The sequence below is a fragment of the Uranotaenia lowii genome, chromosome 2 (genome assembly GCF_029784155.1).
Source record: "Uranotaenia lowii strain MFRU-FL chromosome 2, ASM2978415v1, whole genome shotgun sequence".
NCBI lineage: Eukaryota > Metazoa > Arthropoda > Insecta > Diptera > Culicidae > Uranotaenia > Uranotaenia lowii.
Window position 1 is genome coordinate 340,313,535 of NC_073692.1, and position 27,136 is coordinate 340,340,670.

The window sequence follows — 27,136 nt, forward strand, 5'->3', positions numbered from 1 at the left end:
AATTATGAAATAAATTACAATACTGCTCGTACACTAATTTCTATTCCCCTATCTATCCGCATGGGGCCACAGAAATAGACTGATCTCGATCAGCTGTTGGCGCAGTGTTTCTTGGTGGTGGTTTTGCTGGTTTGCGTTTCACCCAGCATTCTCGAAGTTTCTGTAGCAGTCCGTCGTACACACATGAAATCTCCTCCGAGTCGCGCTGTAGGTTTACAGCCCGTTCTTGGAGAAGTTTCACGTGTATTGTCTCAGCTGTTTTCCTTCGGCCTTCGTGACTGATTTTCTCCAGGATAGAAGCGTGTTCGAAATCAAATGCGTGTGCGTTTTGTGTAGCATGTTTTGTTAGAACGGGCTGTAAACCTACAGCGCGACTCGGAGGAGATTTCATGTGTGTACGACGGACTGCTACAGAAACTTCGAGAATGCTGGGTGAAACGCAAACCAGCAAAACCACCACCAAGAAACACTGCGCCAACAGCTGATCGAGATCAGTCTATTTCTGTGGCCCCATGCGGATAGATAGGGGAATAGAAATTAGTGTAGGGGAACATGCCCTATTATGCGCCACCTAAGCGAATCGCTGATTTTCTATGTTTTCCACGTACAAATTGTGTTAAAAATGGGTGTAATCGTCGAAGAAAAGTGTTTTCTACAAATTCCTATGATTTATCATTGCTCAAATTGCTATAGTTTCTTCAAAAACATGATTTTTAAAAACCATATTCAAAGCCACAGAACAAAACTGTGTTGCGAATACGCGCCGCTGTGTATTCAATACGCGCCTAGCAGCCGAACACACCCGAGCAGGGATGCCAGGTGGTTTCGTCGAAAATCAGGACAACGCGAAGTTAAAAATCAGGATTTTTCAGGACACCATTTGATTCATGAAAATAATTAGGATTTCTGCTTTAATTGCATAAATAAAGGCGCAATACAGGTGCTGTAAACGCCTTTATTTATGCAACAACAGTATGCAGCTTGTTTGCTGGCATGTAATTCATAGGGGCCGTTCACATACCACGTGGACAACTTAGGGGGGGAGGGGGGTATGGAAATGTCCACGCTTGTCCACGGAGAGGGGGTAGGGGTTGGAGTCATGTCCACGTGGACATACTTACTTTCAAAATATTTTCTAAAGGTGAATAAATATTAAGATGTTTAAAATCTTCAAATAGCATACCTTTAGAGTTTAAATTTAAACAATAAGTAGCTACTTGAAAGCAAGTAATAAATATGATAATTAAGAAATTTCAAATTTTTAATTTTTTTTTTATATCAGGAAATTCTTAATCGGTTTTACAAAATCAGCCATTTGTATAACAAAAAGGCAAAAAGTGGAGTTTTCTAACTATTAAATTATACATTTTTTTTAATTTGTTTTTAGGTATTTAAAATAAAAACTTTTTCAAATATGTCCACGTGGACATCCGGGGAGGGGGGAAGGGGTTTGCTAAATGTCCACGCTTGTCCACGGAGGGGGAGGAGGGGGTCAAAAATCTTATTTTTCTGTCCACGTGGTATCTGAACGGCCCCATATCAAAAAACACCATTCAAATATCATCTGAATCGAAGATTACCATCAGTTAAATGGGTTTATCTATTTTATAACATATTTTTTCGATTTTATCATAGTAAAACTACAAATTCGACCATATGTAAGAATTTTTTATGAAAATCAGGACAAATCAGGACATTTTATTGACAAACTTTCAAAAATCAGGACAACTCGACCGTTTTTGAAAAATCAGGACGTTCTCTCGAAAATCAGGACAAATCCTGATAAATCAGGACACCTGGCACCTCTGCACCCGAGAGCAGCCGAAGACCGAAAACACACCAATACTTACAGACACTTTGACTGAAAAGAAAATCAAAATGGACTAATAGAAATTTAACAAAAAATTAAAAATAGATTTTTTGGGCTGAATTAACGCTCAAAATATGGTTTTAGACTTTTTGTTCATTTTGGATGAAAATTGGCCTTTTTGAAAAATTAATGCAATTTTCAGCCTACTACGATTGGCGCGTTATAAAGAGCGCATGGGCCGTGATAGAACATACCCATGAAAAGCATACCTTAGCGAGTTCAGTATGATTTCTTAGCATAAAATCATAATTTAGATTCTCCTCCATCGATGTGTCAGCAAATATTGTCTTATTCATTTTTCTCTGCTTGGTGACACCTTATTATAAATGTTTTAAAATTTAGATCGAAATGAAGAAAAACCTAAATTCTGAATTTATCACGACACAGGGGCATTTTAAGGAAAAATTCATACTTGCCATGACCAATCACAGCATTTAAAACAAATTGGTAATATTTTGCAGGCTTAAAATGTTTCAGATTCTTCAAAACAAGAGTGGCGCGTATTAGCCACATGGGGCGTTATATGAACTTTTCCCCTACGAACAGTATTGTAATTTATTTCATAACTAGCTGACCCGTTGTGCTTTGCTACACCTTCCGAAAATAAGTGTAATTTGTAAAAATTTATTCAAATTTAGATTTTAGAGAGCATTTGGGGTATTTTTTGGAGTTAAAAAAATAAGCTATAGAAATTAAAAAAAAAACGATGAAAAGGATTTTTAATAACCATTTTCAAACAGCTTTTTCACCATTCTCGCCTACGAAGCAGTTTGAATATCTATCCTTTTCGCGCCAAAATTATGTTAAAAAAAATGTTTGCCATATTTCAAACTCGTGTACATGAGAAATTATAGCTTGCAGTTTTCCAAAACAGCACTTATCATGGTAATGAAAAATATTTTAAATTAGTTATGTATTAAATACACTGCAAATTTTTTTTGTTTTTTTTTAAATAAATTTACTACGACAAAAAATATAAATATTCAAAAAAATATCAGTTGCAGAAAGTCAAATATTCAAAAATGATGACAAAAACAAACTTTTAAGTTTACATTTGTCCGTATATTTGGGCAAGTGTCAATGCAAAGCTTATTTACAGATGCGTCAGAGTAATGGCTTTAAAATGGATTTAATACGTATTCCTGTTTTTTGTTCTATCAAGTTTCACAGATATATTTGCAGTATTCCTGCAGTATTAATTTATGTTTTACTCCATTTTTACAGACATTTAAGAATTTTCAATATCCGCTTCAGTTTCAACATTCAGAATACTCCTTCTGGTCTTCCCAACATATTGAATCATTTTGAAGATGAATTTCTTAACAGTTCGACGTTTGCCCTTGCCCCACCGTGTAAGTTGACAGGAGGGAATATTGTTTGTAACACTTTAAGGGTATACTAAAAATTTCTCATAAAAACTTTGCGTCCAGTTAAATATCAGTTCTAAAGTCTCGCTTTTCAAAAACGAAGCGAATCAAAAGTCTCTTTTAGGCAGCCATGTAACACAAAAACACTTTTCATGTTAAGTACGTACTTGAATTGGTATGTTATCAAAAAGTACGATGGTTTGTTCAAAATTATTTAAAATAAAAAGCTCCCAGTTTAAATTCGTTTCAGTTGTGTTTTTGGGCCGAAGTAACAATTTCTCGAAGAAAAAATAATTTTCAATTTTTTTTAACAGAAAAAGTTGAACGTTTGAACATGTTCTAATGTTCCTTGAATGAAAAGTCGGATGCTACCTACATTAACACGAACTAAATCTGGAAGTATTTTTGCGAAACTTTCAATTGGTTATGATTCGTTTGATAAAATACCAATCCGTGTCACATCTAGGCGTCATTTATTATCACGTGCAATTGAGCAAGAAAAAACACATCAAGGTTGCATATCGCCCCCACGTGCATAAGAAACATAGGTACTTGGTTGAGAAACTGGCGCCTGATTGTTAATTTTTTCCAGCGATCAATGAACAGTATGCTTTAGACTTGCGACGACGTTTGCTTGACCATAGAGACGAAAAACAAACCCCTCAAATAGAAGAAAAACTCTAAAAATGGATGCCATGACTTTTCAATTTCAGATTTTGGCCAAAAAAATGTATATGTTTTATTCGATCGACAAAATGTCAATCTGGGTCTCATCTAGGCGTCATTTATAACCATGTGCTGTACAAATGAGCTAGGAATCAAGTACAACAAAAATCACATCAAGGCTTCATATCGCCACCACCCGGCACCCCTTGCATTGAAAATATGCTTGGTTGAGAAATACGCGCCAAAATATTCCCACTGATTAGTATGCTATGCCTGGGTTACTATCCTTTTGCGACGTTGGCTCGACGCCTCGACCTTGGAGACGAAAAACAAACTACCCAAATGAAGAAAAAATCTCGAGAAAATGGATGTCATGACTTTAATTTGTTCCGAAAAACTACAAATTTTGTATGGAAGCTCCCCCTCCCTTAAGTCGGATGGAGTTTTGACTACTACAGAAACCATCCCCGGCCTCAAAAACCCTCAGATGCCAATTTTGACGATGATCGGTTCAGTAGTTTCCGAGTCTATAGGGAACAGACAGACAGACAAACATTCATTTTTATATATATAGATTAGTTTAATTAATTTTTAAATATTTTATTGTAGATCTGAAGATGATTGAAAAGTAAAAGTAAATCGAAACGTAAAAGAACAAAGCACCTAGTCATTTATTTCACCGAACAATATCAACAAAAAAAATCCCAAAAAAGCTGGATATTGTTAGCCATGTAAATTTTAAAATTTCAATTGAAGAAATAAGCAAAGTGGTCAAAAATATGTCCCCTAGTCCAAAATAAGTCCACTACTCTATTTCATTCTACAACAAGAGATCACCTGGAATGTATAATCAATACCTACTGGTGTTGTTATTCCTCTGAAGCTGGTGCGTGCGAAGGTTCAGCCCAGAGGGGAGAGATTTTCGAAAATCAAATTTAACTAGAAATTAAAACGATACCAAAAAAGAATAACTAATCAGAAAATTGATTCCTCAAACTATTTGCTAATTAAAGACCATTACACAAACTCGAAAAAATCATAAATTTTAGTAACATGATTCAAAATAAATAAGAATCAGATTCTTAAAATGAACTTAAAATTAAAATTGGTTTAAAAATTCAATATTCCGTATACATACTTCAAATTCAAAAAATCATTCAAAAATCAGCAATGGATCAATTTTGATAGAGCTAGGTTTGCTTCAAGTGTGGACGAGATATTTTCCATTTTCCTTCCAAGAAAATTTTCAAAAAATTTGTGTTGTCTTGGTTAAAAACGTTTTTTTATTGCTCGAACCGTTCAGAATTTTGAAAAAAAAGTTTATTGTACTATTAATAAGACCTCTTTCAATGACTATAATTACAAACTAGTACTTTACACAACTTTCCATGATCCGAATGCTAAATGTAGCAAAATTGTATTGGATGAAGAACAGAAAATTGAAAAATATTATTTTTTATTTATTTACATAGTATTCCGTCTCACGACATGACTTGACGAACATAATTCCTAAAATTCACTCGGTTCATAGCAACCGTTCTCCAATTTCTTGGGCACCCCATGTTCGCCAGATCACGCTCCACTTGGTCTAACCACCTCGCTCGTTGCGCCCCCGCTCTTCTTGTTCCTACCGGATTCGTAGCAAACACCTGTTTTGCAGGACAATCGTCCGGCATTCTCGCAACATGTCCCGCCCAGCGTATCTGGCCAGCCTTAACCACCTTCTGGATACTGGGTTCGCCGTAGAGTCGCGCGAGCTCGTGGTTCATCCTTCGCCTTCACACTCCGTTCTCCTGTACGCCGCCGCTCAAATACCCCGAGTGTACGCAGGCCCTCCTCGAGCAATATCCATGTCTCGTGCCCGTAGAGAACAACCGGTCAAATGAGCGTCATGTACAGGTTACACTTTGTGCGAGGGCTAAGTCTTCTCGACCGCAGTTGCTTGTGGAGTCCATAGTAGGCACGACTTCCGCTGATAATTCGCCTCCGGATCTCACGGCTGGTGTCATTGTCTGCAGTCACCAGTGAGCCGAGATAGACAAAGTCTTCGACTATCTCCAGCTCGTCGCCGTCGATCGTGACCTTGTTATTACTGGACAAGCGGGTTCGGTCGGCCTCGGATCCGCACGCCAGCATGTATTTCGTCTTGGACGTATTAATCATCAACCCAATCCTTCCTGCTTCGCGTTTCAGTTTGCGGTAGATCTCCTCCACCGCTGCAGATGATCTGCCGACTATGTCAATGTCATCGACAAAGCAGATAAGTTGACTGGATCAGTTGAAAATCGTGCCCCGCATTTCGCCCACCGCTCATCGAACAACACCTTCTAGCGCCACGATGAACATCATGCAGGATAGACCTTGTCGAAGCCCCCTGCGCGATTCGAATGAACTCGACAATTCACCCGAGATCCGCACACAGCACTGCGTTCCATCCATCGTCGCCTTGATCAGTCTGATCAGCTTCCCGGAAAAGCCGTTCTCGTCCCAGGTTTTCCATAGCTCGTTACGGTCGATCGTGTCGTATGCGGCTTTGAAGTCGATGAATAGATGGTGCGTAGGGACTTGGTGTTCCCGGCATTTTTGGAGGATTTACCGTAATGTGAATATCTGGTCCGTCGTTGACCGTCCCTCCATGAAGCCGGCCTGATGACTTCCCACGAATCTGTTTGCTTGTGGCGCGGCGTTAGGCGGCGGAGTAGGATTCAGGACAACACTTTGTAGGCGGCATTGAGGACAGTGATCGCTCGGTAGTTCTCACAGTCCAATTTGTCGCCCTTCTTGTAGATGGGGCATATTACCCCCTCCTTCCACACCTCCGGTAGCTGTTCTATGTCCCAGATCCTGACTATCAACCGGTATAGGCAATCAGCCAACCTGTCCGGGCCCATTTTGATGAGTTCAGCTGCGATGCCATCCTTCCCAGCCGACTTGTTTCTATTCAGCTGGCGAATGGCTTCCTTAACTTCACTCATCGTTGGGAGTGGCTCCTCTACGTCGTTGGCTACGCCGGCGATGTACCTTCCCCCACCGTCTTGATCTCCTGCATGTGCGCCGTTCAGATGTTCATCGAAGTGCTGCTTCCACCTTTTGATCACCTCACGATTGTCCGTCAGGATACCCCCGTCCTTATCCCGGCACATTTCGGCTTGCGGCACGAAGCCTTTGCGGGATGCGTTGAGTTACTGATAGAACTTTCGTGTTTCTTGGGAACGATGCAGCTGCTCCAGCTCCTCGAGCTCCTCCTCCTCCAGGCGGCGCTTTTTCTCCTGAAAAAGTCGGACTCGCTGCCTCTTCCGCTGTCGGTGATTCTCCACATTTCGACGGGTGCCTCTTTGCACTACTGCCGCCCGCGCGGCATTCTCTTCGTCCATCGCTCTCCTACACTCCTCGTCGAACCAGTCGTTCTGTCGAAATCGCTCCACATAACCGATGACGTTCTCCGCAGCACTGTTTGTGGCGGTTTTGATGGTATCCCAAAGTCCTCGAGAGGGGCTTCGTCAAGCTCGCCCTCTGCCGGCAGCGCTGCTTCGACCGATTGCGCGTAGTCTGCCGCGACCTCAGGTTGCTTCAGTCGCGCGATGTTTAACCGAGGCGGGCGCCGGTTTCGCGTGTTGTTTACTACGGAGAGTTTTGGGCGCATTTTCACCATCACCAGATAATGGTCCGACTCGATGTTGGCGCCCCGATAAGATCTGACGTCGATGATGTCCGAGAAGTGCCGGTTGTCGATCAAAACGTGGTCGATCTGTGATTGTGTTTGGTACAGTGATCTCCAGGTGTACTTGTGTGGGAGGCGGTGCTGAAAAAAGGTACTACGTACGGCCATTCGTTTGGAGGCGGTGAAATCAATAAGTCTGAGGCCGTTTTCTTTGGTCAGCTGGTGCGCACTGAACCTTCCAATTGTCGGTTTGAATTCCTCCTCCTGGCCGACCTGAGCATTGAAATCCCCGATGACGATCTTGATATCATGTTTTGGGCAACGGTCGTATTCACGCTCCAGCTGCGCGTAGAATTCGTCTTTGTCGTCACCGGTACTTCCGAGGTGAGGGCTGTGCACGTTGATGATGCTGATGTTGAAGAACCGGCCCTTGATTCTCAACCGGCACATTCGTGAGTTGATCGGCCACCACCCGATCACGCGCCTTTTATCACTATTAAAGCTGTTCCAAGCTCGTGTGTGTTGCCGCAGCTCTGGTAGATGGCACGACCATCTGGGTACGTTCGTACCGTGAAGCCCTTCCAGCATACCTCCTGCAGAGCTACGATGTCGAATTTGCGGCTCTTCAATTCGTTGGACAGCACGTGGGTACTGCCCACAAAATTTAGAGATCGGCAGTTCCATGTTCCGAGTTTCCAATCGCTAGTCCCTTTTAGTCGCGTGGGTCTTTGTCGATTTCCATCCGAAATTTGTTGTTCGTTGTTCGTTGCTTATGTTTTTTGTAGTCACAGGCTCGCAAGGCCCGCAGCTAACCCCACTATCTCGCAGGAGGACCGTCGTGATGTTGCTGTTTTGGGTCCCGAACACCACCAGGACGTTGTTGCACTCCGCACGCCACCCCTGACATGGAGAACAGACGCGTACGAAAAAATATGTAAATATCAAGTCTGTGAAAAGCCGGTACCCCAGGTAGGGTTTGGAGACCAAATTTCAGTTAATTTTTTTGTAAATAAACTCTTTTTTCTTCATTTGAAACCGCCGTTTCTTTTCCTAACTAGTTGTTCCGAATGTAAGGATTGTTTGAATGTAGAGTTTTTTGGCAAGAGCCAGCTAGTTTACGAGAAATTTGCAATTGAAAAAGATGCACATCAACTCGACATCGTAGATTGAAAAAAAATAGTGGACAGTATTGTTTTAATATCCATTGTCCATACTTACCGCAGTGTACCTTATTTATCAAACATCATGTTCAATTCATCAAAAAATGATTTTTTTTAATGATTTTTAAAAAATAAACTGATAAAAGCTTCAAAGGAATGTCAAGTTTTGTAGTAAATATTGAAAGCACATAGACAATACAATCTTAAATTACAAAGCCCATTAAAATTTAACCTGGTAGTTCCTACTTCCAATAACTTTTCGAACTTATCAAAAATAAATTTAAAAATCATGATCGATTTTAATAAGAAAATTTAAAATAATAACTATAAGTGCAAGGTTTATAAACTTTCTGGTGCAAATTACCAAATTTGAAATATCAAGCTCTGAATATATTTTCGCTTTAAAAAAAAAATTTGGTTATGAAAAGATCAAAAGGTAGGAGTCACGTTTTTTTTTTTTAATTTAGATTTATAGGCTTTCAAGAAGTTGTTTTCTGAACACAAAAATAGAAGGACTATAAAATTTGTGGATTTTTTTTAAACATGCAGACTGAATATAATGATAAAAAATGAAAGTGATTTTATATTTAAGAATAAAACATTTCAATAAAACGTCTCACCATTTTAAAAGCTCAATTTTAAAATTTAATTGATAACTCAAGAGAACAGCATTTTGGTGTTTTAATGATTGATTTAGATAAATTTACAGTCATGAACTAGAATCTTTTGTTGAGTTTTTTCTATCCCGAGCAGACTTTTATGGCAAAATTGAAGCAAATTTTGCTATCACGCCCTGAGAGCCAAACTTGCTCTCATTTTGCTTGACATAAGGTGGTACACAGCAAAACTGAGAGCAAAAATTTTCATACTTGGTTAGCAAAGTGATACCTAATTTTGCTAAAATTGAGACCTTGACTACACCTCGTTTTCCAAGAGCTTGGAGAGCAAAATGATACCAACACAAGGCATCAAACATTTTTCTTCTACAGCAAAATTTGACATCAATATGCTTTCAAATCTTTCCCAAAACGAGGTATCGTTTACGACTTAAAATAAACAAAATATGGCGTGTTTTTGTTAACCCTGTATGAAAATTGTTGTTTTAATTTTTGCTGTGTTCCACGTCATGTCTAGAAAAAAAGAGCACATTTGAAACTCATGGCGTGATAGCAAAATTTTCTTTAATTTTGCATTCATCTCAAGAAAACTAATATTCCACAGATTTAAAAAAAAAATTAATTACATAACTTGTTCAGTAGGGGCTAAACTAAATATTTTCAACAAGGTTTGCCTCCACAAAACTTCCATCTGACTAAACGCCTGAAATTATATTTAGAAAGCAGTTTTCATAAAGAACCAAATTTGATAAACTTAAACGCCTTAGTGCAGACTAAGTGTAAAAATATATACCGCCACTATTCGCAAAACTATCCCATACGCATTTTCATCATTTATCAATTTATCTAAAAAAAAGTTCTTATACAGTTAGTTCTTCAATATAGATTAAACACTTTCATAACTTTCATACCTATATGTATGATGAAAATATAAAAAATACCAAGTCATGTCTGTCCCACATGAAATATACCCGCAAAGCTGTCCCATATGTTATTTTCAAAAGCATGCTTTAAAATTGTTCCTCTAATTTACGTAAATTTTACAAATATTACTAAAAGTTAGACTAGATAAAACTGTAGAGTAAAGTCAAAAATAACAATTTCCGTTAAATTAATTTTTGTAGCCTAAATGCTTTGCTGTTTCTGATTCAGCATTAATTTATCTTATATTTATAGTCTTTTTAAAAAGATCATTTAACGAAAAACTTTCGAAAAGATGAAGGTACAGTTTGTTGAATTCATGGAACGTTATTTATTTTATTTTAGACCTACTCAATTCTTATGATAAACTTAGGTTATCTTTACTCTTTAGCGAGATACGTTCTAAACATCATTTCAAACTTAATGTTATCAGTAAACAGCTAGTATAGTGAATAATAAGCGCAGATAGAGGGAATCAAATGATCAACTTACAAAAGAATAGCCAAATATGGGACAGCTTTGAGGGTACATTTAATACGCGTTCAAAATATACTCGCAAGGCTGTCCCAACATTATTTTCTCTCGCTTCAGCAAATTCCAAAACAAAAATACAATCGACGATATTTTACAACAAATAGAAATAGAAAAGATCAAGTTTTAACCGAGAAATCCACGTTTTGGGAAGAATGACAGCTTGCTGTTAAATTCCTTGGGAAAAAAAGAAAAATCCATGCAAGTTTATAAAAACCTTTAAAGCGGTTTTTCTCGATTTGTTGTTTTTTTTTCGTTCTGTCCACATGGGACAGTTTTGCCGGCAGCGACAGTATAGTTGTTACAAAAGAACAAAAAAAATTAAGTGCGTTGTCTACACAAAGGCGTTAAAAATTTGAATAACAAAACTTGTTCTTATGGTAGATATACATGGATTACCGGAAAACTACAGCAAGCGACAACTAAATGTTTCAAAGTTCAAGTAACTGGTGAAGTGCAACTTCTTTCGGCATTAACCCGTTTGAACAGAAAAAATAAAAGCATAATACTGAAAAAGTAGATACCAGTAAAATCGTATTATTCAAAACGGTTTTTATATTCATAATCCTATTAGAGCTTTTGAGAAAGTTTAGTTCAGGTCAATATGAGATAGATAGGAATAAGAATGACAAATAATTCGAATTAATTTAGAATTGTTTTTAAACAGCATTGAGCTTTCATTTTAAAAACGATTCAATTTTGAATAAATCCTAAACCGCCTCCCACCTTCCCCCTCCCCCCCCCCCCCGCATATTCCATTCGGCTAATCGCTTTAATTTTGAATCAACAAACTTCGAATAAAGAACAGTAACCGAAAAAACTTACGCCCATAACCAGACAACGAATTGTTCGTCATTGAGAAGAACACAATTTGTTGACTCATATGAATAATAAACATTGCCTGCATTAAGGCGTTTCAAATGTGTCATTGAAAAAAATGCAGATCATGATCTTAAGATTGAGAACAATGGATGCATCAGTAGGGCTTTTAAAAACGTTCTTCAAAATAAAATTAATACAATACTCACTTACTTATGGTTGAAAATGGTTCAAAATATTATGGTTTCTATGTGAATCTGCAGTTTTAAGTTGTACTTTCTCGACTCTGAAGCTCATTTGATCATATGCTTATAGTTAGCCTGTTTAAATCGTTTCTAGGAAAAAGTGCCACCGTTGCAGTAAAATCTCGTGAAACCGATCATAATCCCACTTCAGCCTACCGAAAATAATTCTAGCTTAGACCTAAGAACCTAATCTTTACCTGTATGATAGGTTTACCTCATGTCAAACTAAAGGCATGTTTATTTTTCCTTAGTTAATTCTGAATGTTAGTTATAGTAAAAATATGAACAATTACCTGCAGAAAAACCTTCTGACGAAGCATGAATGAGCGATTTTACCCCCAGGTCCAAAGGTCGATCTGAACAAATCTTGTAGATGCTGAGAAAATTGTCTCCTTCGCCCGGAAGCTGCAACATGCTGCAGAAGATGATGTTGGTAAACGGGTTGCTTACTGGATGCGAAATTTGGACGAATCGTTCCGTGCAAAAAGAGTTGGCCTTTGCAATCGTATCGTCAGGCAAAACGCATCGATAGCTGGACAGGGAACAGTACATTTCAATAGTTCAACTTGGCAATACGCGGAGGGATTATCTAAACCTCTTTATCGTCGGTCACCTTTCGCCTTGATTCGTTACGATGGGCTCCTGTCGGGAATTTAATGTGGCTTAAAAGCTCCGTTGAAAGTCAGCTTTGCGTATAATAAAAAATGTTCTCAACTTGCCTATCCCATTCCTGCAGCTTCTACAGCCACTGACGAAGAACTGTTTCTCACTGATGCAAGTAGATCTAAAAATATATTCCAAATTTAACACAATATCAAGGCTCAACTGAAAAACTTACCACTTCTTGAGATCTTGCACATTCCGGATTTTCTCTAAACCGATAAGATTGGTACTTATTGCCGACGGAATAACGGAACTCGATTTCTCTGTTAGTTGTTTACGTAGCATTTTGAATGTTTTGATTTTTGAACAGAGGTGCCAGGTGTACCAATTTTTCAGTATTTGTATCGATAATTTAGATGTTCTAGTGATTTTTTTCAACTGCATTTACTGATTTGTGATGAATATCAGTACTATATTTTATTTTTCCTTAAATGTAAAAATTTTACTGATCAATTGTTCCAAGCACACTGTAAAAATTTCTCATCTTTTTCCACGTTGTATAGATTTTTACTAAAATTTTCTGGCATCTCGGATTGTGACTAGCTAAACATTACAAAACGGTGAAATTACAATTTGAACGAAATGCTTGACCACTTAAACTAAACCATTTTTCGAAGGACACTTACAGCTGCTTAGATTTATGATGTAAAACAATTGAAAAAAACAAATGAATAAGGAAAACTTCGTTTATCAAATAAAATAAAAACCTCGTCTAATGCTGTGGTTGGGCACCTGGGTCAATATCTTTCAATTTTCTTTTCTAAAAATAAATCAAACTATGTTTTCTGAGACTGCAAAAATATAGTTTTTTGAAGTCTGTTTTCAAGTTTTTACTATAGCATAGAAGCCTCTCACTGCTGTAGCATGTGCCACCTGTATGTCAAAAACCCGTCATTGTTTTGGATTATGAGATTAACATCTATCCAATCTTTTTGCCCAAAGAATTGTAAAAATATCAACTTTTTTTCGCTTTTATGCCATTTTGAAATCTTGTCTTAAACGCAGTTGGGTTTTAGAGGGTTAAGACACGTTTGTTCTGAAGATAAGTAGGGATGAATCATCATTCATCATAGAGGATGAAAATCCTGTACAAAAGAAAAATAAACGTTCTGAAGTTAAGAATTTGTTTTTTTGGAATATGAAAATAAATACAATATCTATTCAGATTCTTGATAATTTATTGGTTAAAAAACGTTTGACGAAACTCATATTTTTCAAAAACAAATATTCCAGTTTTGCTATTGGTTTAATATTTTTTACCAAAACATGCTGTAATTTTGTTCCCTGCTTTAAATTTGATAAAATTGAGGCTACCTCACTGATACTTGAATTTGTTCTCAGATTAAATTCTACATTACAGTCTACAAAATAATTTACTAAATTTTTCGATAAAAATCTACATAAGATTGTGATTACAGCTTGCTGTTGATAGCTTATTGTGGTTTCAGCATGCTATTCAATTCAAACTATTGACGCCTTAATAATGCCTAATGTTGCTTTCACAGAAAGTCAACAGCAAATGTTGCTCTCATTTTGCTGTTGACTGCTAATTTTGGTCTCAGCATGCCATTAAATAAAAATATCTGACGCCCTAATGATGCCTAATTTAGCTATCACACAATAGTCAACAGCAAATGCTGCTCTCATTTTGCTCTTGATAGCTCATTTTGATCTCAGTTTGCTATCGTTTTGGGCATCAAAGTCTGCTCGGGATCATTTCTTATTTTGAAATCAATCATTGATAACTGATGAAACCAAAAACCTACACGAAAAACAATAACTGATTCAGAGTTTGTTTATGATCCTTTTGATCGAAGAATAATGTTTAGTTATGATATTCTGATATCAGAGATATAATTATTTCATTTTACAAATTTGTTGAAATCCTCAGAACGATTTGACGTTTGTTTTTAAAAAAAATCTAAATGTTGATTTGGTTAAAAAGAATTGCAAACATATTGTCAAAATTCGTTTTGAATGGAATAAATGGAATAAATGGATAAAAGTGAATAAGAAGAAAACTGCTAAAGTCTGCTTCATTTAATATTGGAACAAATTCTTTTGCTCATTGTGGCGCTCCTAGTGGACGGATTTGGAAACTTTTTTCACCCACGTGTCGGGAAATTCATTACCTTTCACCATGTATTTATGTCATAACACCAAACGATAGCAGTTTGTAAACAACCGCCATGGAAGCCGAACGGAGAGATCAAATTGTGCACAGTTTTCTTGAAAATCCATTGTTGTCGGCATCGAAGCTAGCTAAACAGCTTAAAATGCCCAGAAATACCGTATGGCGTGTTATCAAGCAGTACAAGGAAACATTGACGACGGCTCGGAAGCCGCATTCAAAGCGTCGGAGTGGAACTGTCGACCGGAAACTGCGTGGGAAAGTCATCAAGGCCGTCAAGAGGAATCCCAATCTTTCAGACCGCGATTTGGCCAATAAGTTCCAGGCCGCTCACAGTACGGTGCGACGAATTCGTCTCCGGGAAGGAATAAGGTCATTCCGAGCCAGCAAACAGCCAAATCGGACGCTGAAGCAGAACAATGTGGCCAGAATCCGTGCTCGAAAGCTGTACGACCAAGTGCTGACCAAGTTCGACGGATGTATTCTGATGGACGATGAGACCTACGTGAAGGCGGACTTTGGGCAAATCCCAGGTCAAAAATTTTATTTGGCGACGGCTCGGGGGGATGTACCTGCAAAATTTAAGTTCGTGTTTGCGGATAAATTCGCCCGCAAGTACATGATTTGGCAGGGGATATGCAGTTGTGGACAGAAAACCAAAGTCTTTCTCACTGACAAGACAATGACATCAGAAGTCTACAAAAAAGAGTGCCTACAGAAACGGATTCTGCCGTTTATTCGTGCCCACGACCGTCCAGTAATGTTTTGGCCGGACCTCGCAAGCTGCCATTACAGCAAAACGGTTATGGAATGGTACGCATTTGTATGAAAAACAAATTATGAATTCGTTAATAAATGACTGAACTACACGCAATTGTTTGTGTTCCAATATTAAATGAAGCAGACTTTAATAACTTTTTCATCTTAACTCGAATCGAAATGCCGTCTTCGGATGAAAATTTGTTCATAGTTTAGGCTTCAAAAAAAGTTTTGCAAAGAAATCGGCCGAAAGGAACCAAAGTGATTGATGAAAAACTGGATTTTCATGTTCCTCCCGAGCAAAATGTCTTAAAATCCCATACAAACTTTAGGCTCGTTAAGCCGCCTCTTCCCGTGATTCGATCTGGACTAAAAATGACCCGACATTTGGGTGACTCTATTGTACATCCAAACCGTCAAAAATCGTCAAAACCGTCAAGATCATCCGCAATTTGACTGCTCGAAATTTTTGCATTTTTAACGGTCGTACGGTAATTGGAAATTTGTTTAAAATTTCTTCATTGGTTGTATTGATAACTGATATTAAAATTTGTAATACATATCTTTACTTTGTGGTTCTGTAAGGTTTCTGTTGGTAATTTTCGGGCATAAATTTCAATCCACAAGGATTCCAGAAGTGCCAATCAAAACATACAGTTTCAGAAAATTTTCGGACATCTTCTCTCTTGTAAAACGCTCAATGTAATCTAAAATAATAAGCAGATATCGATCCTACGAAAATACATTTCCTGTTCCTGTGTCCAGTTGTACAAATAGAGTGGACGTGGAACCAGGAAATTGAAAACGTTATTCCTTCGATTGTTATTTTTCCAAGGAAGGAAACCACGTTATTGTCCCGGCTGGGGCGGCCAATCATTCCAGCGATGATTGATTCCATTTTTGTTAAATTGCAATTGCGATTCCATTTGAAAAATCCAACCGCTTCCCTTGAAAACGATAAATTATCATACCTACTTGTTACAATTAAGTTCAATATAAATGCGTTTTCTCGTCGGAGTAGAATCGGAATTGCGGGAGACTCGTGAAAATTGCAACAGTGTTAAATATTCTTTTTTGTAGTATTTGGATAGAAATTCCATGGAAATGAGGATAAAAGTTAATTTTCCCATTCTGGGTTGTGATCTTTTCCCCTTAAATGAGCTCGGTGGCATTTTTTCGATTTCAATTGGACATATAAAAATAAATGAGAGAAGAAAAATTGAAACTGGGAACTTGCGGTTCACCTGTGATGGGTTTCCAAATGACTTAGTGGTTGAAGTTATTCTTGAACTTGGGAAGGAAAAGGGATTAAAAAAATAACAAACAGACGGATGTTTAGCTCGATGTTTACTAAGAGTGATATTTAAGCGATATTGAGAACTACGAAAACTTGAATTCCTGAATCATGTTAAAATACCGTTTCAATGTTTTTAAATATTTTCGGGTGAATGCTCTTAGTTATGATAATAGGCCAATTAAATTAATCCACTCGAATTATTTCGTTTATGTGGACATTTTTTAATCACATGTTTTATCGTCTCGAGTATCAGCCAGTTTTGTAGAAAATCAATACTTCTGAACTTGAAAACGATCTAATGAACTCAGTTCAGTTATGATTTTAGGAGTATCAATTTCAAAATTTAATTTTCAGTTAGTCTTGACAAAAACAAAAAACGATTAACTGTCTCAAATCTTACAGTTCAAAAGCTAAAACGCTCCTAAATTCACCATCGCTTTCCAATTCTTCCAGCCGAACTTTTCCTAACTAATAAAAAATCGATTACTCAACACCACTTAGATCATTTCGCAGCCGGCAGATCTACCGCGAGATAACAGCAACTTTACTTTCCCCTCATAATTCACCGGAACAGCCTTTTGAGATGCCATTTGACGGCAAAGTGAGTCTTTCCACTTCTTGGTTGGTCCATTCATTCGTCTGATTCCATCTGATTTACTGAGGTGCCATTAATCGCCGTACTACAGCTCCCAGAAGAGAAAGGTTTTGGAAAAAGTTACACCCCAGGCAGTCAGCAAACTTTTGCAAACACAATTTTTTGCGAACTTACTTCTAGCTTTGCTCATCGACACCTTTGAAGCCAGGCAAGCAAGCAAGTAAGCAAACAAGGAAAGAGTTTCGTCAAACAACGACGATGACTACTGGAGCAACTTTTATCGGTTCCAATCAGTTACAGACGAATCGGAAAGATGATGATTGAGCAATTTTCCTCGAAACACTGGATGTGATGCTTGCTTCCTCTCGTTAGCTTTGTAGGTATAGGTACGTGGTTTTGTGAATCTGCTAAACTTATGATTCGACTTCCATCCGATTTCAAGTTTCTGAGAATATTTTAAAATTGTTTGGATTGATTTTACATTGAATTGATTTCGAATATTGAATTGAATTGAATATGTCTGTTGGGGTATGGGATAGGTTTTTATACGCAACTATTTACTTTTTTATGATAAATGTGATTGAAATTTTGGTAGCATGGTATTTTAAATTTTATTTCTATTGGGTTGGATACATGATTTTAAAATAGGAAGGGTGATGTTTCATGTTACTATTATGTATACGAGATCTGTCAAATTGATAATTATTAATAACTAGCTGACCCGGTAAACTTCGTTTTACCCGTTACTTAAAAATCGTTGGAAAATGTTTACAGTGCTCGCTTTGTGCTCGTGAATCAGTTTTCATGAAAATCGTCTTCAAGTTGTTCGAGTTTTGTCCCGTTTCTAGTTGATTTTGTATAGAATCCCCTCTTCCATAAAAAGTGAGATTCTTGAAACTATTATACAAACCATATCTGGCCCGAAAAACCCTCGGATACCAAATTTCACTTAATCTCGACCGACCATTCATACGTGATAGTGTTACAAAGAAAACGCCTCCATTTTTATACCTAGGGAGTCTCGGGTCTAAATCCGAGTGAGGTACATATCCAGACTACAGTTGACTTGATTGCTGGCTAGATCCTGCGAAGGTCAGTTGTGCTAGTGATTGCTAAATATCGTTGGTTTAGTTCGGCTATCATACACTGTCTGTATGGTGAGAACCCTCTATTTGGAGATAGGAGTATGTACGGTTGCATATAGATTTCGCATAGGAAATCATTTAAAATTGGAAAGACTAATCATTTCTTGAAGTCAACACATACATATAAGTATTAAATAAGTATTCCAAAAGAGTTACCCTTAAGTTCATCAAGTTGTGTCTAATTCCATATCAATTTTGTATCATAGCCACTTGTTTAAAGTTGAAGAAGAGGGACATTCAGCAAATCATCTCATTGTGTTAAAACTTTGTAGTGTTTAAAGGTTTATTAACATCTCTTAAAATTGTTCGAGTTAATGATTCTGTACTGTGTCATCGTAGTATTCATGTGCCCTCTCTGCTCTCTCACTATGAGAGATTTGTATGAGAGACAAGCAGTGATGGCAATCGCTAGAATAACGAAGCTCTTAAATATTTAGAGATCGATAATGTAGATCGATAAGGTAAGGACGGTACCTGGTTTGGAGTGGTGCCCAACCTAGATTAGTAAATAAATAAATACCATTTGTGCGAGATATTTTCGGCTGCCGCATATAGACCGTATCTTTGAGCTCTCCGTTCAGATAGCGGACTTTACATCTGCATGCTTCACCTGCACTGCATCTCTTCGTTCATGGCGGCTTTCCAAAATACGAATTCTTCACAATTGATGGCTTTCTTGTGCGATCTCGGTTTGGTACAAATCTTCCTTGCCAAACCGATGGTTTCGGGAACACGAACTGGAACTTTACCTTTGGTACTACGGGTTGACCGTTTCAGCGGTGTTCGTTCTGCATCACTCTCGATTTCATGCGTGGTATCGTAAGCGCTGGTGTCCGATTCTCAGTCTCCATCGTCGGAAAATGCATCGTCTTCGCACAAAACATTCTCGTTCACGGGTTCTCACTCTTCGTTGGCAGGAACCAGAATCGACTCGTATTCCACAGTTTTCGTCTCAGCTAAGTCATCTTTTTCTATCACGATGAATCGGACGTCATGGCTAATCACAACTTCGTCAGTACTTGGATCGACAAACTTGAACGCCTTGTGTTCACTTGAGTAGCCGATGACTGTGAGCTTGATGGCTTTCGGATCAAGCTTCCTCCGCTGCGGCGATGGAACTTTAACGTAAGCAGTGCAACCAAAAAGATTAGTCTGCATAGCTCGGCACCTTCCCAAACCATAATTCGAACGGCGTCTTCTCCAGGATTCTTGATGGTAGAATGTTCTGCAGATACGTGGCGGTGTTGATTGCTTCCGCCTAGAATCGGTAATCCATCTTGGCATTTTGAATCAAACAGCGTGGAAATGGCAAGCGTGCCATTTTACATTCCACACATCACTCGCACGTCTTCTTGATGTCACACTTGCTAATGGAAATGCCTGTTGCCAAACCTTCACGCACTGTTCGTTGGTCTGCTTCACAATCACTGTCACCCAACATTTGATGCCAACTGTGGATACAGTTTTTCGGATGCAGGAACGCTTGATGGGAATTTTCCTTCCGGGTCTTTAGAAGAAACAAACCGCCAATCTTGTCTGCTACAGCTGATACACATCCGCCGCTTTGGATAACGCAGCCTCGTTGCTTCGTGAAAAAAACTTCCGCCCCTTTCGTGATGAGTTTTCCGACTGAAATCTGGTTAGATTCCAAATCCCAAAGGACAGGACAGGACCATTTCTTGAATCGCTCCAGCTTCGTCGTATGCTATCAGGTGACCGGTTCCGATACCGATAATTTTATTTTCTCTTCAACTTATTGACTAACTATTCCAAGGCTTGCTTGATCATCAGTCGCTTCGTTTTTCAAACAATTCATTTTAATGGTGTTATGCTTTGAACATAAGCAGACCCATGTAACTTATCAAAAATTCTTCTATATGCTCAGTGCTACTCTCTTCTGAGAAGGGGTATCATAACAGGCGACTAAAATAGCTTGTACACCCTCCATGGGGGTCAATGGTTTGAGTATTCAACAACTTCAACGTCAAATAACATACAAAATTATCAAAGCAACCGTTGTTCGTATTCGCACTGTTGGTATCTATTTCAACATACTTGATTTTATGAACAAAAAGATTCCCAATTGAGCATTTAATAGATGGTTTTCTTCTCGAACAGAGTAAAATTAGAAAAGCAGAGTTTCGGTTTAATTCAAGTTCAAATCAATTTATTTTCGAATGGCAATATATGATTGATAATTCGCCCAAAAGGTCAACCAAAATATATTTTTACCATTTAAAGCATTGTAGATGGCTCTGAATTACTCACTTCCAACAGATATACTTTTAAAGCAGATTTGTTTTTCCAAGACACACATTGGTTACCATGGCTAGATGTATGAATCTTGTTGCCCGAACTCTTAAGGTGGCGTTGCGAACATCGAAAGTCCGTATAAAAGAATTAATGTTCGCGGCAAAGCCCCCTTCTTTATCTTGAAGTGACGGTATCTTTGACATAAGGTAAGAAAGAACTTTATGAATTCACAACTCAAAAAAAAATTAAAAATGCATGCAAGTTATTGATACCATATGATGTAATATATTGATTGAGTTTTAAAAATTATATGTAAAGAAGTTCAAAACATGAAGTTCAAAACAATGTTTTTTTTTTTATTCAAATGAACTTTAAAAGTTACACAAATTCAGGCTTCAATGAAGGATTCATAATGATTAAAAATTGCAATAAGAAAGTGTTTTTGTATGCCTCCATAATGTTTGTAAATGCCTGTATCCAAAAAAAAACAAGTTTTTTAACCTATGTAAAATAAATATATGATTTTTATCGTTAAAACTTCGTATATAAGCTCTTATTAACATCTTTGAAGAGAATTGATGATCCCAAAACAGATTTGATAAAGTTTTTCTTATGGATAAACTTTCTCCATAATGTAACAACCCTTACTTTAGTTTTATTCCATTAAATTATAAAAGACATAGATTTAAATAAAACTTCAGCTTTGTCGTATGACAGTTATCAGTTTCTAACATGTTCAGTGGAATTATACGGAAATATTGGCAGAAAAACAGAAATTTTGCCCAGGCGCATTCAGCCCGCACGGTTTGAGGTTCAGAATTTGGAACAACCGTTAAAAGCACTGTATTTAAAAAAAAAGCAACACTTTCATTTGGTGATATTTTTAAACGGATTGTTGAAAATTGGTGAAATTTCTAGTTATACTACCTTCTAACGTAACGTCTACATGTTGATTAACTGGTTAATTGCCGCGATGAATTGTTTGTTGTTTTCATCGACTTTTTTCGGCGAAAATGAAAACGAAAATACTTGCCAGTTGGTCCAAACGTTTCGAGCTACTTTTGGCGTTTCGCTCCGGACCTTAAAATTAAATTTATTTATTGTATATTTTTGTTTCGATTATAGTCGTTTTACCATCTTTATGGCACTCGCGACTTTATCAACGTTACAGTTGGCGGATCGTTATTGAAAAACTTATCCGGTACCACTGTGTTCGATGTTTACTCTTGGGCTCGAACTCACGGACATCGGCTCAGGAGACAACAGACTTGCCAACTGAGCTATATCACAAGCCCATTTATTGCATAATTTTCCATTTTACAAGAGCTAATTATCTTACTTTATCTAGGGATCGTCGTACCTACTGTTATTCGCTGTCTGTTGTTTGTTTTTGATGTTATATTTACATTGATCTGTCAGTGTCTTGATTTTTGGTAAAATGGAGTTGTATGCTGATTTGAAATTAATGGAATCTTTCTGTTTGTCGTTGTCGCCCCTAATTTAAATGTGAACATTTCTGCACAGAATTTGGTGTTGTACTTCGAAACTTTTTCCAAAATTTTGGTATTTTAAATCAAAACATGACCGTACTCGATACTATGTTGTGCAAGTCCGGCCCCTCCTATTTTTTTGGTTTTAACATCATTTTTATGTTGTTCGTATCTTTTTTGTAAGAATTGACTTGTTTCTCCAATGTAGGATTTTTCACATCCTTCACATTTTATGTTATAAACCACATTTGCTGTTTTATCTTTTGGTATTTTATCTTTAGTTTTTGTAAAAATTGTCTTTTTAAATTTGTTTTGAAGATTGTAAGACTACATTAATATCGTATTGCTTAAAATATCTGGCTTATTTCTCACCTAGACCTGCACAATACGGAATTGTAATAAAGTTTTTTGGTTGCTCATTTTTTGTTTCACTCAGACTGTTGTACATTTTGTAGGTTCGTTCTTTTATAATTTTTGCAACAAGTTGTTGAGGATAATTATTTATCTTAAGAATGTTCTGTACTGTGTCGAGAGCCATATTGAATTTTTATTGGTGACGTCACAAAAACGATTGTATCGAAAATTATGTGAGAATGGTAGGAATTTCAAAGAAAAACACGTTTTAGAACGAAATCGAGTTCCAATTTCATTTTGATTTGGTTGTAAGGCCTCTATTTCACTTTGTTCTGAAGTTGTTTCGTCCTTTGGAGATTGCATTATGTTTTTTTTCTTCTTAATTTATTAATGAATGCAATGTCGCCTTGAAGCTAAAACGTGCAAAAAATGAAGAAAATATCAGCTTCGAAAAGGTCTAGCTGGTAGATATTGAGTGTTCAACTGATTGTTATGATTTTAATCCAACCGGTTTAACATATACAATTCTTGTGTAGAACAATTAACATCAATTCATGATTGTTAACTCAGTTTACAAAAATGCCAATAAAAGTTCGTGGTTTTGTATGAAAAATTGTGTTTTGGTCAATTCATTGCAATGAGGAGTTTGAACTGCACTGATTTGAACATTTTCATGGAAGACTTCGAACTAATTTTAAAGTTTTGCAAATTTCAGTGGTGAAAATCTACATTTTTTTCGAACCTCGATGGTCTTTTTTAAAGAAAATTTATTCGGAAATGCATCTTTTTTGGCACCCTTCTTGAAGAGCAAGAATTCTTCTACAATAACATGTTTTCAAAGTGGAAAATATCTAGCAGATTTTTCGAATTATCATCGGTAAAGAAAAGTGTCCTAGAAAATTAACCGATTTTTCGTGATTGTGACGTCTCAGCCTGTACCAATACTAGAGCAGGGCTGCCTTGGCACGACCTTCTTTAAATATTCCTTGAGTTCTCAGCATGTCTTGCAGCAAACAATTCAAAGAAATAAAAAAAAGCGAGCAAATTTCAAAAAAGGTAAGCATGCTGAGAACACAAATCATTTAATTTTAGAGCGGAAGAATGTACCTAATAATATAAAAATGAATGTAAGCTAAAAAAGTGAATCTCAATGGAATAAGTGTTCATATTAAGAGATCCACTTCTCAATCAAAGTTGATTAAAGTATAAAACAAGTTAAAACATTTAAAAAAATATTAATTATACTAAACTAAGTTAAAATAAAGAAAATTATACTAAACTAAAAACATACAAGTTAAAATCAATTAAACTAAACAAATAAAAAAAAGCTAGTTTGGTGATCTGTTCAATGGTTCAATGGTTTAATAGGTTCTTAAAGTATTGCATCAGTCTGGTCTTGAAAATATTTCAGTTATTTTTTGTCTCCAATCCTTCTTGAAGATTATTGTACTTTGTTGGTCCGATAAAAGAAATTGTTTGTTGTCCTAGGCTAGTTGAAGAATTACTTTGTAGTAGATGATGAGATTGTCTAGTGTATTCACAAAAAAAGTTGGTTAATGAATTTTGTGAACAACTTATTTAACTTGTTTATAGACTGGCTGATGTGTTTCGATGATAAAAAAAACAACTATTCGAGATTTTTGCTTCTTGATTTTAATCGAAGAATTCCTAAATATGCCTGGATATTGCTCAGATTTGGGGTTGTAAACTTTGAAATCAAATGCCCGAATTTTGCACGGTTTTTAGATAAAATAGCCAAGAGCCCGGATTTGCCCTGTCCGACTAAGTGTGGAAAAATATCATGTTCGATGTTCAATTTTTTGGTAAATATAATTTTTTTGTCGTCACAGAATTTTAGAATCTGTATCCAATTCATTATTCTAGATTTTCAATTCGGTTTATCATTGGGACAAAACCCTGATTCGAAATTAACAAACCTTTTTTATGATTTGGAATCGAAATTTTTTTACTCTTGATTTTTATGCAGAATTCAAACTTTAAAAAGATCCATAATTGAAAATATCAGAGTTTCATCAATCGGAATTTTCATTTAGATTCACTTGTTGAACTACAAATAAATATTTGAAGAAAAACATCATATTGTAAATCAATGCTTCAAAATTTTATAAAGAAATTTTTGGCTAAGGATTCTGCCTGTTTTTTTTTCATAATAATTGGCAATTTTTGTTTGAAGTTTTGATTTTGAAATCAATTTCAATTGAGAATTTCAAAAATTTTATTCAGGTTAAAAATGCAGAATTAAAATTCAGAATTAAAAATTCAAAATTTCCCGAAACTAAACAGGTGAACTCATTTTTAAAACTATTTTCTTTGAAAAATCCTAATTTATCTAAAATCTAAAGTAACCAGGCTTCAAAAATATTTGCTAAAAAAATTTAAAATTATTTGTTTTATAAGAGAGCTAAACAAGGTGGTGTAAAATTTGTGATCTGGTCCAAAATAAGTCCGTTACCCTAATATAAAAGAACTTAAACCCGAATAATGAGATAGACTAAGAATTGGTTTTTTTCAATCTATTTTTCATGTCTGTATATTTTGAAGAACAAATATTATAGAAAATTTTTTTCACCAAACCCCCCCTCCTATGAGGCACTTCTTCCTACGGCCCTGTGTTATGGTATATAAGCATACAATGATATGAAAATATCATTGAACTGCTTACTTTGGGTATGTAGTGTTTAAAATTTTAATTTCGATTTTAAACACGTTTGTAATAATCGACATAATCATTCCAACGTCAAGCTGTTGTTATTTGTGTTTGCTTTAAAATAGTATACTTGGGTGGTAAATCGAATCTATAAAAATGTGGGTGAATTTAAGGTTCTTGACAATAGATTAGTCTGATCTGATTTAAAAAAAATCATTCATTTAAGAGGGAATTATGGACAATCCTGATTGGGCAGCCTTTAGTGTTGTCTGAATAGATAATATTTTTATGAATATGAAATAGTAAGCTTTGTCTTGAAATGTGTAAAAGGGACTAAAATTTTTTTCTTTAAAATATGAAATAGAAAGGATTATCTGACCATAGTGAAAATTTTGAGCAACAAACTTAAAAAGTCTAAGTTGTCAAATTTCAAAATATTTTTCAAAAAGGTTATTTTTTAATAAATCAAAGGCGTGAAGTTTGAATCAATGAGTTATTAATTTTTTAAAGAAGATAATTTAATGAAATTTTTTCTATGAAATCTTATTGAAATCAATATAAGCGATAACGACTATTAAACTTTCATAAAAATTAAATAATTTACTTTAACTGGCTGTACACTATCAAATGGCTGAACACTAAACACTTGCTTTTTCTTCAAGAAAAATTTTGAGATTCCAACAGAGAAGAATTATTTGAACTGAAATCGATCCTTTGTGTTTAGTAAATTTTGATAAATACATCCAATGATGAAAATTGATTGTCATAAAACACATTCAGTTTAACAGAAATTACAATTAATCATTTAAGGCGATAAAAATTACATTTTCGACTAAGTTTTAAATATCGCCAAATTCACAGTTTCGTCATTTTCACGGTGAAATTTTTTTTGAGTGCGATAAAATCGTATATCAAATCGTGGTGTCAGAATTTGTATCAGACTTAGAATTTTGTTCCGAGACCATTTTCGATTTTCTTAAATCAAAAGCAACAAAAATTGGTGCATTTTTATCACTTTTCTTTATCTAAGACTTCTAGTACATCTTCAAACATATATGTATGTTGAACACATTCAAAGGAGCTCCACTTGATTCCAATGAGATAAGCTCAAGAAACGAAAAATTTCAAATTCACATCACGCCTCGTTTGCATTCGTTTGAAGCAATACATTGTTTCCGAAATGCTGCAGGGATATAGAGATTTAGTTATCGTTTTCCAATCCCACCATATAAACCCAGAAAAGGCTAACAGCTTCGATTATTCAGATTGCTTTTCCATCAATTCCTAATCTTCTGCTATCGTCTTCTACGTATCGATCTACAGATTTTGCTGCTTGTTTCAATTTTGGCCGTGAACGTGATCCGATGCCAGTCGCTGCCATCCCAAGACCGAAATCAAGAGCAACTTGACCAGCAACAAAGAGATGCAACAACGGGGGACCACGAAGTGGCCGGAAGTCAACAAAACGTGCGATTGTTCCAACCAGCAGAGGTCATCGGGGCAGCAGCATCGGTAACACCAACCGAAACCGGAAGCCGACCCGAGAGTGGCCGGTCTCTGAGGAGCAGCTACTATACGGGTGCCACCAACGAACGACGTGAGTACGATTTCAATTGGTCTTAACAGCAGCTGCATTGTTTTGTTTTATTTTCCAACCCTAGATGTTTGTGAAGGTTCAAACAACAGGTTGAAAAGACACAGTTCAAATTTTCAAACTTATTGAAAAATTATTCTACGGCTTCGTTTTCATTTCTTTTCCCAGCCAGAAAATGGTTTCTCGTCAAAGTGTCGGTTCTGTATGAACTTTATCAAAGTTTTTTCCCCCATTTTCACTTCCAAAAGCTTCTCCCCAAGCCAAATTAAAATTCAACATCCAAAATCGAATGCCATCTGAACAACTAAGCAATTTCAGTTAGTTTTGTGC

At 36.5% G+C, this 27,136-nt stretch overlaps 1 protein-coding gene across 4 annotated transcripts in view; it reads left to right on the forward strand.

Moving 5' to 3' along the window:
- LOC129746847 (uncharacterized) overlaps positions 1-27,136 on the forward strand; it is a 47,042-nt gene that overhangs the window by 10,159 nt on the left and 9,747 nt on the right. For all 4 annotated transcript variants that reach the window (XM_055740748.1, XM_055740745.1, XM_055740746.1 and 1 more), the window contains exon 3: positions 26,536-26,809. In XM_055740748.1, coding sequence (XP_055596723.1) covers positions 26,536-26,809 — 274 coding nt within the window. The remainder of the gene's footprint in view (positions 1-26,535; positions 26,810-27,136) is intronic.